This window comes from Scatophagus argus, chromosome 22, assembly GCF_020382885.2.
Source record: "Scatophagus argus isolate fScaArg1 chromosome 22, fScaArg1.pri, whole genome shotgun sequence".
Lineage (NCBI taxonomy): Eukaryota > Metazoa > Chordata > Actinopteri > Scatophagidae > Scatophagus > Scatophagus argus.
Window position 1 is genome coordinate 13,496,263 of NC_058514.1, and position 14,857 is coordinate 13,511,119.

The 14,857-nt window shown below is 38.5% G+C and overlaps 1 protein-coding gene across 1 annotated transcript in view; it reads right to left on the bottom strand.

The window, feature by feature from the left end:
* The window catches only part of ano2b (anoctamin 2b), a 59,307-nt gene that overhangs the window by 16,925 nt on the left and 27,525 nt on the right, over positions 1–14,857 (bottom strand). The window contains exons 15-20 of the mRNA XM_046379519.1: positions 12,726–12,800; positions 12,288–12,489; positions 10,614–10,725; positions 10,233–10,290; positions 10,033–10,133; positions 5,712–5,854 (exon numbers count right to left, since the gene is read on the bottom strand). Coding sequence (XP_046235475.1) covers positions 5,712–5,854; positions 10,033–10,133; positions 10,233–10,290; positions 10,614–10,725; positions 12,288–12,489; positions 12,726–12,800 — 691 coding nt within the window. The remainder of the gene's footprint in view (positions 1–5,711; positions 5,855–10,032; positions 10,134–10,232; positions 10,291–10,613; positions 10,726–12,287; positions 12,490–12,725; positions 12,801–14,857) is intronic.

Here is a 14,857-nt window from a genome sequence, read left to right on the forward strand (position 1 = left end):
GCTATTTTCTTTATTGGACATGATCCAGAGAAGTATCTTCACCCTTAAAATGGTGGTCTGAAAATGTGGTAGATTGCAATGCATGTTGGACAACATTTCCTCTCACATCTGTGCACAATGTGCAAAGTTTTCATGCCATCACGTTACGTGGTTAACATGAAGCAGCACCTTGGTTAGGTCAAGGCATGAAAGCAACTTGGTTAGGTGTAAGAAAACAATGGTGACATTTGCGTTCACATGGGACGCGAACCCTACCAGATGTAGTTTATACAAACGGGAAGAGATACTGTGGAACATGACAAACCAAAGGTATATGACACCCTGGGAATGACAGTGGGCTCACTATGCTATTTGAAGTCAGACTGACCACAGCAAGGAAGATATGCTCAGTTATGAATGCTATGGAGGACACAAACTAACTTCCTGTGTTTCAACTATGTTGGACTAAAAAAAAAAAAACAACAAAAAAAACAAAATAAAACTTGTACAAGCTTTTTCTGCTGGTTGACAACATAAGAGAGGTTGACATGTGAGAAAGGAATCAAACCTACAACATCTAAAGCACACATTTCAAACTGCCACTAAGACGCCGCCAGATTGACATTTGGGAATAGTCAATGGTCTGGTCCGGAGCCACACTGTCTGTCCAGACTCGCCCTGTGGTTCAGATGATGCCTTTTAAGGTTAAACACTCCACTGCACCAGCTTCACTGTGTACACATAAGCAGCGTGTGGAACTATGTGTGATCAGATAACCGAGAGACACAACATTAATGACCAATAACCAAAACTTAAGTTGATGGGAATTGTTTTGTTCAGCACATCAAAATCCCAAACGCTGGATATTGTAACAGTGAAGGGTGTTAGCAGCAGCTGTCTCAGTCATAACTGTCACTTTAAATAGTTCAATAATCAGCACACCAGGTGCCTTGGAAGACTTGTCCATGCTTGGACAGGTCTTGTGCCTGGGCTGCTTCCCTTCAGCAACAGAAACATCAGAGGTCAGCCGCAGTAAGGTGAGTCTTGAACTGGTGGAGAATCAGTGGATTTATCTATTTATTGAAACTAGTTATTTATTTATTTATTTATTTGTATACATAGAAAGTATGATGAGTTGTTTTCTTCTTTAGTCACTGAAAATGATTACCGAACAGAGCTAGGTTTAAGTTAACTAATTTCCAATTAAAGATTCCAAGGTATCTATAATATCAAGGTTCAATATTGAGAACTTTTATAGTTTGTCCAGTAGATCAGGCAAAAGTTAAAATAACTAGTAAAGTAACTGCAAGTTTCACAGCTATAAATAACTCCAGACTTAAAGGCATCAGGCTTCACAGACTGGTCTGATCCCAGGTCAGTAAGCAAGATTTATCACATTACTGCTGCTGTAAATGTTTCTTCAGGGTTGCTCAGTAATGGTCAAAACAACATCCGCCTGCTTCCTAACAACATGGCAGGGAAACATGAGAAAGTACAAGGTGGTTTGCCTGTCTTTGGTCCTGTGTATGGCTCTGATCAGAGCTGTGGAACTTTATCAGTGTGGGAATGGGGATTTCCAGTGAGCCGGAGACTGACGGCTTCACCTCGGGACACCACACTGAGACAAAGAGCGGCAAGGAAGAAAATACGACTGCGGAGCGGCGAGCGCTAGAGGGCAAGCTTAGAATAACCTCGGCGTGTACCTGAGCTGAGGTTGACGGGTTCGAGGCTGGCCCATCTCACACACGCGCGTGCATGCACACACACACACACACACACACACACACACACACACACACCTTAATGAAAGGACCAGGTCTCACAAACACATCACAGAAATAGATAATGAGCGAGTTAACACAAGAACTACCCATTCACACACTAACAGTTATGTGCGAATGTGTGTTTGCATGTACAGCTCAGACATTTCTGACATTCCTTCCTGTGCCCTGCAGCGACATCAGCTCAGTGTTCCGTCTTTCTCCGCCTCCTCCCTGTGTCTTCACTCCATATCACATGAAATCTCACATTATCATATCAACACACGATCTATAGTCAAAACAAAACCTTTTGTTCCTAAGACTGTTTTGTACATACATTTTGATTCCACTAAACCTTTCTGATCCATATGAATACCATTCAAATATTTCTACATATGAAATATCAAAAAATCATTTTCCATTTGTGAATAGTTGTAGTTTTTTGTCTGTCCCTGAAGGACAGATATTTCTAATATCCTCAGCCTGGTCCATTTTCTAGAGGTTTCAAAGTGTGAGCTGGACCACACATTTGAAAGAAAATTTCCTTAAGCAGAACACATGATGATTTGCCAACAAACATTTACTTGCTACTTTCAGTTTCACCAAAACAGTTCACGGTTTTTATGTCTTCAGCATTACAGAACAATCCAGCCAGGTTTACTGCTTTACAACCCGTCACGTACAGATGTTGCCTGTTGTGCAGTCAAGCTTGTCGCTGCTTGTTTGCTGAACTGCTGCTGCACCTTGACTCCATCAGCCAGGAGGAAATATCAAGCTGTGTGGCCATATCAGCTGTCATATCTGTTAACTTCTTAAGGGATTTGTCTCTTTCATTTAATCATTTTTACCTTCATCTGTCGACTTATCTGATGTATACATCTCTCTTGTGCAAAGGATTGCTTTCATTCTGATATGTGCAGAATGACATATCATCAGTTAATGCAGTCAGTCCTTTCACAGTAAGTTAGTGTTCCCTAAAATTGGCATATCAACCAATACAGAGGATTGGTGGGTCCCTGATTGGTTAATGGACATTCCGGGTCAAAACATCGCCACCAACACTGTTTGGAGGTTAGGCACAAATGTGAAGAACTTTTCTACCTCAGAGCGTTGGATATCATCAGTGTCCTCATTGCCATGTTTCACGTCACTCCTGAGATCTAAAGCAGATGTATTACACAGGCTTCTAACGAGCTGCATCATCATCAAACATGGCGGCTAAAAAGCAGAAATCATTCATAATTTGAATTCATTCATATGTCATTGCTCTCTGTAGTTTTACAAATGTTGCGTCAGCGTAGTGTAGTTAGCTCTTGTCCCCCCGCCCCCCGATGATTTCCGTTATTGACTCAATCTTAAAATCTTAACAGAGAGTAGAATATCAAGGATCTACAGCAAAATTCCTTCGGTTTTCCTACTAATCCATTTGTCTACAACTGTCACTTGTTTTTCACATTTAATACAGTAACTACCTCTAAATTTACTAAACACAGAGCAGTAAGTGGAGATTGCGGGTTCTGTTATGTCTTAGCGTCTTTTTATCCAAGCTGTTGTTGTTGCCTCTTTAAACATAAAATAAACAGAAGAAGTTTCATGGGAAATATGGACTCTCCCATATTCCAAGTGTTTAAAATCAGCAAATTTTTTATCAGCAAAAAAAAATAAGCAAAAATATGCTTTGCTTAGCATGACTTCCTTGAATGTTTGACCTTTGCTGTGTAGAGTTGGACATTAGAAGGTTGTTTGTTTGTGTAAAAACAAAAAATTATTATTTCAAGCAGAGTATTTCTATTTGTGCCTGTGGTGGTGGTGGTGTGTGTGTGTGTGTGTGTGTGTGTGTGTGTGTGTGTGTGTGCAGGGGGGGTCTTCAACTCTTCAACAACTTTCAAGACCTGATATTTACAGTATTTGACAAAGCTGGCGATGGCAGTTTTAACCAAAACCCCTCTGTGTAGTTTGGTGGAAAGAAAATAGTTCCTACATCCTAAATCTGCTCACAACAAGATCTGTGAATTATCTTGAGCAACCAGGTCATGATTCCTGGAAAGAGACACTGCTGCTGAGTTTTTTTTTACATTTTTCTTTGAGCACCACAATTTAAGTCTCATCCAGTTCCATTATAATATAAAATAAGGCAGACATCTCTTAATGTTTATTCTTGAAAATAAATATCCATTGTTTCAGTCTAGCTTTTTCTTCATCAAATTTCAGGGCTTTACTTTTTTTTCTTCCAAGAAAAGTTTTTGCACAGGTGTTGGTTTGTTAAGACTGCGGATTGTTGCAATAGTACAGGAGACATGCCTGCAGCTGTGTGTGTGTGTGTGTGTGTGTGTGTGTGTGTGTGTGTGTGTGTGTGTGTGTGTTCTCGGATATAACAACCCAACACCTGTAGCTCTTTAACAGCTCCACACATTAACTTTCTCCTCACAAATCAGTCAACTTTTACTGGCACTAAACTGTCCCTCCTGTCTATTTAACCTACGAATGACCTTAATGATGTTTTGCAGACTAACATGTATGAAAAAAAGAACAATCTGAACTTTTTATTTAACTTTCACATCTTAATTTTTCCCTTGCATCTGACATTATCTCTGTTTTTCCTCTGCCTGTCAGTGGTTGTCAGGATTAAATTTAATGGGCTGCTGCCTACTATTTGATTAACTATTTTTTTTTTCTCCACCATATTCTATTTATGCCAAAAACAGTGAAAACAGACAGGCTGTCCCCAGCGTCATGCAGCCTCTGAACTGACTCATGTAAAAATGATGCAGAGATTTACAGATTTTTCCATGACTGTTTCTTTCTCTAGTTGGATCTAATGCAACAACTATGTGAGAACAAGCTGGACATTACAAACACACTATATAACAAGTACCAAAAGTACATCTGGGTAGGTTGTGTATTTTGCCTCAGGGATCAACAAAGTCTTATCCTAACCTATAAAATACATAATTATACATTTGTTGATTATATTTCACATTATAAAACACATATTGTGTAGTTTCTGTCACTAGGGGGTCTCTCAATAAAAACAAAACAAAAGACCTAAATGTGGGATCGTGGGAGTTGTTATTCATTGTTAAGCAACCACTACTGGCAATGAAAAGATGTGACCCAATTTTATTAATGTTAAGTTTAGTCCCACTCATGGACTTCCTTCCTCACTCTCTGATTCTCTCCAGGAAGTCACAGTGACAGGCAGCCAAACGGTTTAAGCATTGTTGGAAACATTTGGGATCATAGTATACATCTCAGTAAAATATATAACAATTTTGTAGTCATGTTTATACAGTTTAATGCGTAAATGCTGGATACACCTTTGATGTAAACCTGAAAAGTTACTAAATAAAGTGATTACATCAATGACATGAAGTACAATAGAAGTACAAAGGTACAATATATACCTCTGAATCTGTGACTGCAATCTCCATTGATTGTGTGCTTTGGCTCGTGATGGACATGAATGTAAACGATTGTGTATACAGTGTATGTGCGCACTTCTGCCTGTAGATGAATGCAACAAGTCGTCCAATCTAAATGACAAAACACAGTTTTTTGATCCTTTGCTGCTTGGCCACTGCTGCACTTAGTTAGGTTAGGTTTAGGCAAACAAACCATGTGTTTACAGTTAGAAAATGATCATAGTTAGGGCAAAATAAACCCTACCCTCGAAAAAGACTGCAGCCAGATTGCAGTGGTTAAAAGAAAACAATCTCCTGTGTCAAAGTCAAGAGTCATAATTCACATTCTGGTCTCATAACGGTTGGTTTTGATGAATGAGCAAACACAAATTCATCCTATAACCAGATGTTCCTCAATCCAGGTGTTTACTTTTACCTGAGAAGATCACGTTGGTCCATGCAGACACAGATTACATAACATCTCTTAGTGACGTACAAGAGTGCTCACTTCAAATATATGTTTGTGCATATATGGCTGCTCTTAGTCCCTAAGGCTATTTTTCTGACTCACTCATCTCCATGTATTCAGGCGTGAGGCCTTCAAAGGGAGCCAGGGCGTAGTCCAGGTTCCATTGCTGTGGGGGCCCCTCCTCTTTCCTCTCCTCTTCTGCTGGTCCTTTATTCTTTATCTCACGCACCAGCTTCTTCAGCTTCCTGTCAGGAGAGGTGGAGGAGAAGGTGAAGTGGTAGAAATAAAACCTCTAAATTAAAGTCTAAAGTAATTTATATAAAATGTAAACTGTAAATAATCAGATAAAATAAATGTAATGTAAGTGCGACTAAAATGGATTCCTGCTGGCCAACATTCTTTCAGGAGTTTTCAAATTTTTAAATTTTCATTTTAATTGTTTCTTCATATCCAACAGGATGGTAGAGTGTAGGTTTATTTGCATTCAATATAGAATTTATTTATTATTTATCAATGTTGAAATGGAGCACTTGGCATCTATATTTTGTAAAGGAATTTGAATCCTGATTCCAAAGCAAAAAACAAAGTGTGTCCCAAACAAATAAACTATTTCACAAAGCTATGAACTTGAATATGAATTGTGTAGCAGGGTGGTGCTGGTGTATGTGATGTGTACTCAGTAAAACCTTCACTGGAAACAATAGAGACGGATACGACCCATACTCGTGAAACATATACAAGCAGGTTTTACACAGGTAACGGTAAACGTTTCATTGCAAACCAACCAGTCTAAGAGTTAAAAGCTGACTGTTTTCAAAGAAACATGGACGCTTCAGAATAAAGTAATTCAATGGCGCTGGAATTCAGGTGAAAAGTGAAGCTGTACGAAGCTAACAAACCACTTTCTATGTAGACCACATATATTGGGCATTATGGGCGGTATTCATAGTGTATTATAAAACATTCATAATTCTTTATGACTACGCTCATAAACACACATAATGCTTTCTAATGCACCACAGCAACAGGGATAAAACATACATTTGACTTATAATAATGAATTATAAGTTCAAGGGTCTTGTGGATCCCTTTGACAAGTTCTAAATGAGACTCACATAACAATCAACTATGATGCATTATAAGCACACATACACTTCACTTACTGCCAGAAATTAAAGGTTATGATGAAACATGCATTATTATAGATGCATCAATATGTACTTCATTTTACTTAATACACAATGATAATGTATGATACTGCATAGACTATTACAGTACACTATGATTCTTCACTACAGTGTATTGTTGAGGTGCGTATAGGTAGCCCTGTTTTATAAGACTCCTCAGTCAACCCTAGTTAATAAATAGTCAAGAGCCTACATGAGACACTTGAACATACACTTCATTATAAATCACATCCATAATGTTTTATGACTGTTGATATAGTGCATCAAATAGTATTCTGTGTGTTTATTATGTAGGTATAAAGCATTATGAATGCATTATAATACCTTATGAATGCTCCCATAATGAATTACAGTGTATAGTGTTTTTCACAGAAAGTGTTACCAAAGAGTTTCTCTAAGTACGTCTGTAAATGTATGTGCCACTCACACTAAATGTGTGTGCCCCTTAATGTATGTGTACAACGTAAAATGTAAAATAATTGATGCATGACTGTGTGAAAGGACAAAACATACTGTACTTGTGTGTAACAGCCTCTGTGCGCACACTGTGTATGTGACTATGTGCACAGCTTGTAAAGAACTCTAATAAGAGGCTCAATTCCCAACTGCATTGTTGATGTAATTATCACACACACACGCACACACACACACCGGGGAGTTACAGGAGCATTCAGAGAGGCAGTGTACACATAAATGTTTACTGTTCTTTAAACAAACACACATACTCACAAACATACCAGCACGCAGAGTAGAGCTAGACACACGTTTTATAGTCTACTTGAATACATACACACACTGCCCATACACATGTTACTGGTTTTGATCTGACAGAGGGTTGGAGGTTTCTGATGTAGACAGCACTCTGCTTTCACTGCTGATGTCTGATATCTTAAATGGTCTTATCACTTGTGAAAAATGTAAGACATCTCTCTGAAATGTGCCCAGGCTTTCAATTTAATATAAAAACATCAGATTATTTCATTCAGTGAATTTAGACATGTGTTTGATATTTTTGATGTGAATGTGAGAGGGCTCGCTTGTACAGCTAAAACTGCAAGTGGAAAACTGAGCAATGATATCTAACTATAGTCCTCGACATTTCCTCGGGTGTTTTTGAAGGACAACCAACACAGGACTACAGTCCTCGGGGGATCAGGAACATGACTCCACACGGAATAAATGTTGCATCAGGAGGCTGCTTAAGGTGCGAGTTGGTAGTTGTTTATACCATAACTACGATAGTTTGGGCGGCACTTCATCACTTCATCTGAATCTGTTTTAGTATTTTTCTTACCTGTAGAGGTTCAAAACTTACAAATGTTTAAATCTAAACTTAAAAGAGATTTAAACAATTTTAAATAAGAAATGATAATTTTAAGAGAATGCTGGCTTTGATTTAGTATTTGCTTAAATTTTAATCAAATAAATTGCATCTATTATCAACCCTACATACAGAGTTCCAGATCTGAGTTATGCTGTAGGCTACAACTTGAGCCCCAGTATATCAGCCTACAGTATAAATGTTTATATTTTGGAAAAATGGCACCATTGGAGTATGCTAAATTAGATATTAGCTGTCCCTGCGTGGACAACTATCACTGGATCACTTTGAAGAAAACCTAAAAAAGAGATAACTCTTTGGCAAGTTCTGGTGTTAAAAAGGGCAACTTTTCTGTGAGCACTAAAAGGATTTGTGTTTTGTTTTTTGTTTTTTAGTTTTTAGTTGTTGGGGTTTTCTTGCCGTGGACATCAGAGATAATGATACTTGGGGAGCCACCAGGAGTTATTCCAAAAATGCATGTATCAAATTATGACTTACAGAAGGAGATGTTCACGCAGACTGCAGCCATTGTATGCAAAAGGTTTGAAAGTAGTTTAATGTAATTTACGAGCTTTTTACCACTGCCGACCCTGTTGATAACTGGATCAAATCAGTAACCTCTGAATAACATCTATTTGGCTTTAAAACACTGACCTGCAACTGTCCTTTTCACCAAATACTGTATGTTTGCCTCATGTCTCCCCTCCTGCCTATGGGTTGTAAACCTGTGTCATGTACGATTCCTTATGTACCAGTTCAGGGGCTGCATGCTTCAAAGCCCTCATTTTTAACCTCAACACATCACAATGACTCAACAAGACTGTAGAACTGAACGTTCGTCCAAATGCAGCAAAAACACATCCCTGTTTCATAATTCAGCAGGCACTGTTGTGAACCAGTCACTTGTATGGGAGCTCAGAATGACGCTGCTCTGCAGTCTCCACAGATCTGAATTTCCTTGGGGAGGATGTGCACCTTCATTTATCTGCACAGCCACCATTGTTTTCTTGGTATGAAGGATTCATCTGTGCATTTCTGGGAGTGAGTCAGCCCCAGTGAAGTTTACATTACTATCATAAATGAAAATAATACTACTTTTCAAAAGGAAAAACATTTTTTAAATCATTCAAAAGGGGGTAATTTAAATAGTTGAATGTTACAAGGAACGTTTCTAACCAGTAGTTTGGTTTAAAGTCAATTATAGTCTGTGATGATTTGTTTGGGTTCTCCTCTGTGATTTCTTTTAATGGACAGGTCCATCTCTTTAGACAGGAGGTTTTAGGGTTAGGTACAATTTCTCAAACCTGTCAAAACCTCTAATGTGCTGCCTTCACTCTGCGGCTTCTGAGTTTCCCTATAAAGCTGCACACTGGGCCACAGTGTAAGACTGTGTTTTAAGGGTGTAAAAGCTTTTAAGTGGATGCATGTGAAGATGAGTAGATGGCACGTAAATGGTATGGTGGTATGTGCCTCGGCTCGCCAATCCTTCAGGACATCCTGAAGAAACCACGGCGTTTGATGCGACTCGACCGACGGTTTAGGAGGTCAAGCTCTGCTTACAGCAACGGTAACAGTGCAGCCTGGAGTCAAAAGGCACCTCTGTTGTGTGACAGTTGTTACAAACACAGATGACCTCTGAACTTTGAGATTTGCATGCAAAAGCTGAACTGTTACCCAGGATGGAGCACCACTGTACAGTCATGGGAGGAATGTTATCAGAACAAGCAAGGGGAGAGGGAATCTTGTGAGTGCTTGTGAGGAGATGCATGTGTTTGTAGGTATGAGTGTTAGATGTCGCGACTTCTTTACACAAAGTATCCCACCTTTGATCTTATTACTTGCTCTTCTACATTCCACATCTCCAGAGCTAAAAACAAGTCCAAACTTAGTTAGCACAAGAATGTAGTCTACTTACGGGATGCCGATCTCAAAGATGTTGTTCTGGATCAGCTGCTTCCCCAGCATGATGATGCTGAGCTGAATGCACAACTCAATGAGACAGCCTCCTGGTGCACACTGGGGGAAACACACATTTGTACATTTAGCCATCGTCATTTTATGTTTTACTTGTTTGGCCAAGTGAAAAGAAACACAGATGCACAGCTGGAGACAAACCTCTTCCATTCGATAATCATTAAAGACATACACGTAATTTCCCGGTCGACCAGCAAACCTGCAAAAAAACAAAACCCAAAACAAAAAAACAAAAAGAAGGTAGCAATGGGTAATTTTCTCTGAACAGTTATGGCATCTAGAGTATATTAATTAGTGTAAGTTAATGCATATCGTTGCTGTCCAAAGACAAACATGCATCTACAAATGTGAAGATTTTGAATTTTCCTCATAAACAGAACATTTAAATGTACCCACTGGCTGAGCTGAAGAAATGCATTGTCAAGACTGTTTTTCCTCCCTGCCATGAAAAGCTGACATGCTGGAGATACATGCGGTTTTAAACTACGACGATGCACCAACACAAGACAGTGCAGGACTTACCGTCCCTTGAAGAAAGCCACATAAAAGATGGGCGCATATGCGTTCATAAACTTGAGCAAGAAGGCTTTCAGGATGAGGCGCTCCTCAAAGTTAGTTTCAGTTTTAGGAATCTCTGAAACACACATGCAGTCAAAAGTGAGAAAAACTTAGCATGTTGTTATTTTGTGAGGTCAGGGAAGAGCAAGAGGGTGAGAGAGAAAGAAGTGGAACATACATGTAGTATATTAGCTTTGGCTAACATTGTATTTTAGAAATGTGTTGGCCGATGGTGATGAGAACTCTGAATCTGCTCTGAGAAAAGTGGTGATTCTGTCAGTCTGGCTCTTGGAGCTCTAACATAATCACTGAGGTGGAAGTAGGTTAAAATACCCCCCCACACACACACACACGCACACACATCTTTCTCACACTTCCTCTTCCCATTCTTTCCTCTATTTCAGAGGTTTTGAATATGAATGTGAACGTGGCTGGAACCTCCTGGGATGACTGATGGGATGACTGGAGCATGAAAACATCAAAGTTTCATCAAATCGTGAACCAAGAGGCAGAAAGGCTCTTTGTGTCTCTCACACACACAGATGCAGTATGATAACATGTAAAAATGTCAATTTTGGTCATGGAGTTGGCAAGGAAGTTTTTTTGTTTTGTTTTGTTTTTTTAAAAAAAACAAAATATGCAGTTCTAGTACTGAAATACACCATCATGGATATTGAAAACACAAGTAACCTCTGAAGTGAGGATCAGAAGCAGACTCAGCCAGATGTTGGACAAATTAAATTTCTAAAAATATTCTTGGACAGATGTCATGTTCCTAAACTTCTGTTTCTTTGAAGGAAGTGACATCAAAGTGAGGTCTGAATGCTTTTTTATTGGCCTTGAAAGGACATTTGAAATATCTGGGTTATTACAGACATTATTCAGGAGAAGGTGGTGGAATTCTATTACCATATCAGGACTAAATGCACACAAGAAACACAAAAAAATCCAGTTTCTTTTTTTAAAAAAAGACTGAGACTAATGCAAGAATGTTTTTGAATTCTTAGATTAACTTTTTCTTCTTCTTACTTTCTTGTGAGAGATATTTGTGCCAGATTTATATTCAATTAGAACTGAGGATGCAGATTTAACTACTTTGTGTTTTCTGAATGTATTTCCAAAGCATGGAATAGGAGGAGAAAATATTCTTATCACTCACATTCTTATCACATTATAGTTTGTACGGATCAAAGACTATGTGTTTATTAAATGAATCACATATCCAGTGTTTTAATTGACATAAATAAAGTTAGAATTTTCAGGCTGGGTTGCATCTGAAACTAAGAATGATTGTCTTTTGAACCTTTTATAGCTAAAAAGGGAGAAGGTCCTCTTATTTGGAACTCCCCATGTTTTGTGGTTTGCACATCTTTAGTGGCCAGTGGCGGGAAGGGTGAGATATGGGTGTTTAGCTGGTTGCAGTGTGCAATCACACCACTAGATGTTACTAAATCCTACACACTTTAATTTCACTGTTGGATATCTCTTGGGACATTATATGGTCAATCACACTTATGAGGTCACTATGTTTTGCTGTTCTACTGCTAGCTTTTGTGCTGAGCCAGCTCCTGGCTCTGGCTTAATACTAAATTGTACTATCATTGTACTATCAAAGAGAAAGATTATGTATTTCTGTACCTAGCTCAGTTAACCACAATGCCACAGCGCCGTAGATTTCATCAAGGACCAGGATAACCACCAGGTTGATGATGACTGCAGTGGCCGTCACCGTTACTCGAACATTGGACTTGGTCTCCGGGTCGGGGCTCATCGCCATCAGGGCCGACACTGTGATCCGGTAGATGATGACGCCAAAAACAGCTGAAAATGTCAAGCCAAACTGAGACCAGAATGGAAGAAAGATAAATAAATTAGTCATTATTCATCCGTTTTTGTCCAGTACTCACTCTGCAGATGATGGAATGAATATTTCACAGAAAACACAGATGCAGCTCAGGTTATGTACCTCACTTCTGTTGTGTTGTGTTATGTTTATTTTTCTATTTAAGGTGCTTTCATCTGTACATACTGAAGAAAGCTATGATTCTTATTAGAGGGTAATTTTTATATACTAACCATAAAGAGGATAGAGGAAATGTTGATGAAGTATCCAGGAAGGCGGTCTTTCCAGGTCAACTTCTCTATGGCAGCCTGACAGGACAAAAAAAAACAGAAGAAAAGTTGGCAGTCACTCATAGAACGACCAATGTTTGTTCAATTTCTGTCGGGAAATCTGTGATGCAGTACACAGACCGGCCCACTGAGGCATCACAAAAGAAAAGAGAGGGAAAAAAGGCTGTTTCATATGGTTGCTTTCATTAAAAAAACAAATCTCTCTGATTGTCCTGATGTGAAAAGCTTCACTGACAGTTCCCTTTCCTCCTTTTAAAAGGTTTGTAAGAGCTGAATGGAGACTTGAAGCAGCAGCATCTGTTTTTCACCACCTCTGCAGGAAATGTTAATACCCCCTCAACAGAGAGACATAAAGGATCACAATAGCCTGTTTTACAGTCTGCATCCTACATTTAGAGACCAGTTTGGAACAAATGTTTTCATTCAATGGACCCTTAAATACCAAGACAACCCCCAGTTAATATGAAACCATTTTCCCAGGCATTCTCAGCATTGAAACACAAAAACATCAGTACTGCACATGAAAAAACATGGATTACAGCTGTACTTTGATAAAATATGTAGAGCTGTAAATATAATGGACTCAGACAGTGACATACATGTATTGCCAAACGATGTCTTGGCATTGAAACAAGTATTGGCACTGAAAAAAAGTGAAGTTTCAGTGAAAAATAAAATACAGGCAAAAACCAACCAGACTAGGTCGAAGGTCTTGTGCACGACTGGACCACATGTGTGATCAAAAATGTGGCCAAATTGTTACAGGTGTCAGAGCAGAATGTGAATTCCTGAGTATTAAATGCTTAAACTATGGTTAAACTATGTTCCTGTTCAAAAACAGATAATAACTGCAGTTGCAAGTACAATACTTTCAAATTCATCTCTGCATAGATGGACAGACGGTGAGGATGAGATGAGTTCTTGTGCAAATGAAGAATTAAATTCTCAAAAAGAAGAGGAGGTAAAAATTTGTTGTGTGCTTTATTTGCCAAAAATTATGAAGGCAGCAAATTCTTCCTGGTGCTTTTTTTATTTACGACAAATTCTGCTTCTTCATATGCAGGTATGTTAACCCCTTTATCCATAAACACACATGTACTGACAGAAGCAAACTCAGGAACTACACACACACACACACACACACACAGAACAATGGACTGAGAGTCTGTACATTGGGAGAGAATCTCCACAGATACATTGGGAGAGGTGTAAACTGCTGATTAGCAAGACAACATTGCCATCTAGTGATTACAGTGGCACAGTGCAACCTGTAATACACACTATTCACACAGACTTAATCCAGCACCCTCAGGAGGAGTATGGGGAAATACTGGCATTTTTCTTATTCTATCAGACATTCTAATATTATCTTTTTTTAATCTCATGTTTTCTGATGCTCAATTATTATTATTCTTCACATTTTTAGCAAATTGATTACATTATTTTGCTCCTTGCATGTTTTATAACATCAGTTGGTTAAAGTTATCTATGTTGTGGCTCTTTTTTAATCAGTTGATTTGAATCATCACAGGCACAAAACTAAAGCTGTACAATAGCCATTAAAAAGTCCTGTGTATTGTAACAGTTACAAGAATTACACATTGAGCAAGTGAGTCGCTGGGTCGATGTTTAGCTGGCTTTTCACTTGGCTCTTTGAACTTAAATGAACCAAACACAGACATGCAAAGAGGCAATTTTCTAATATAGTTCAGAGCAAAGAAATCCAACTGGTACATCTCAAATCTTCCCTCTTTTATATTACTATATACTATCATTAATTAATTAATTAACCGGTCAGGGGCTTGATAAGATCATTTGTAATGTTGTCTGTGAGAGGAAATTACTAATAAATATTAATGTCTTTTCATAGCTGGCTAAAAATACTTTGATTACACGTTTCCACACCTATACCGCCCACTGTATGCATTTGTTACATGTATGAGTGCATTTAAATGCAAAAGAACCAGATAAATATCATCCCATAATGATGGATGAAACCTTCCATGATAACCCTGTTTTATAATTAATAAAATAATAATTAAAGGTGTATCATCTTTTATATATTTTACAACTTT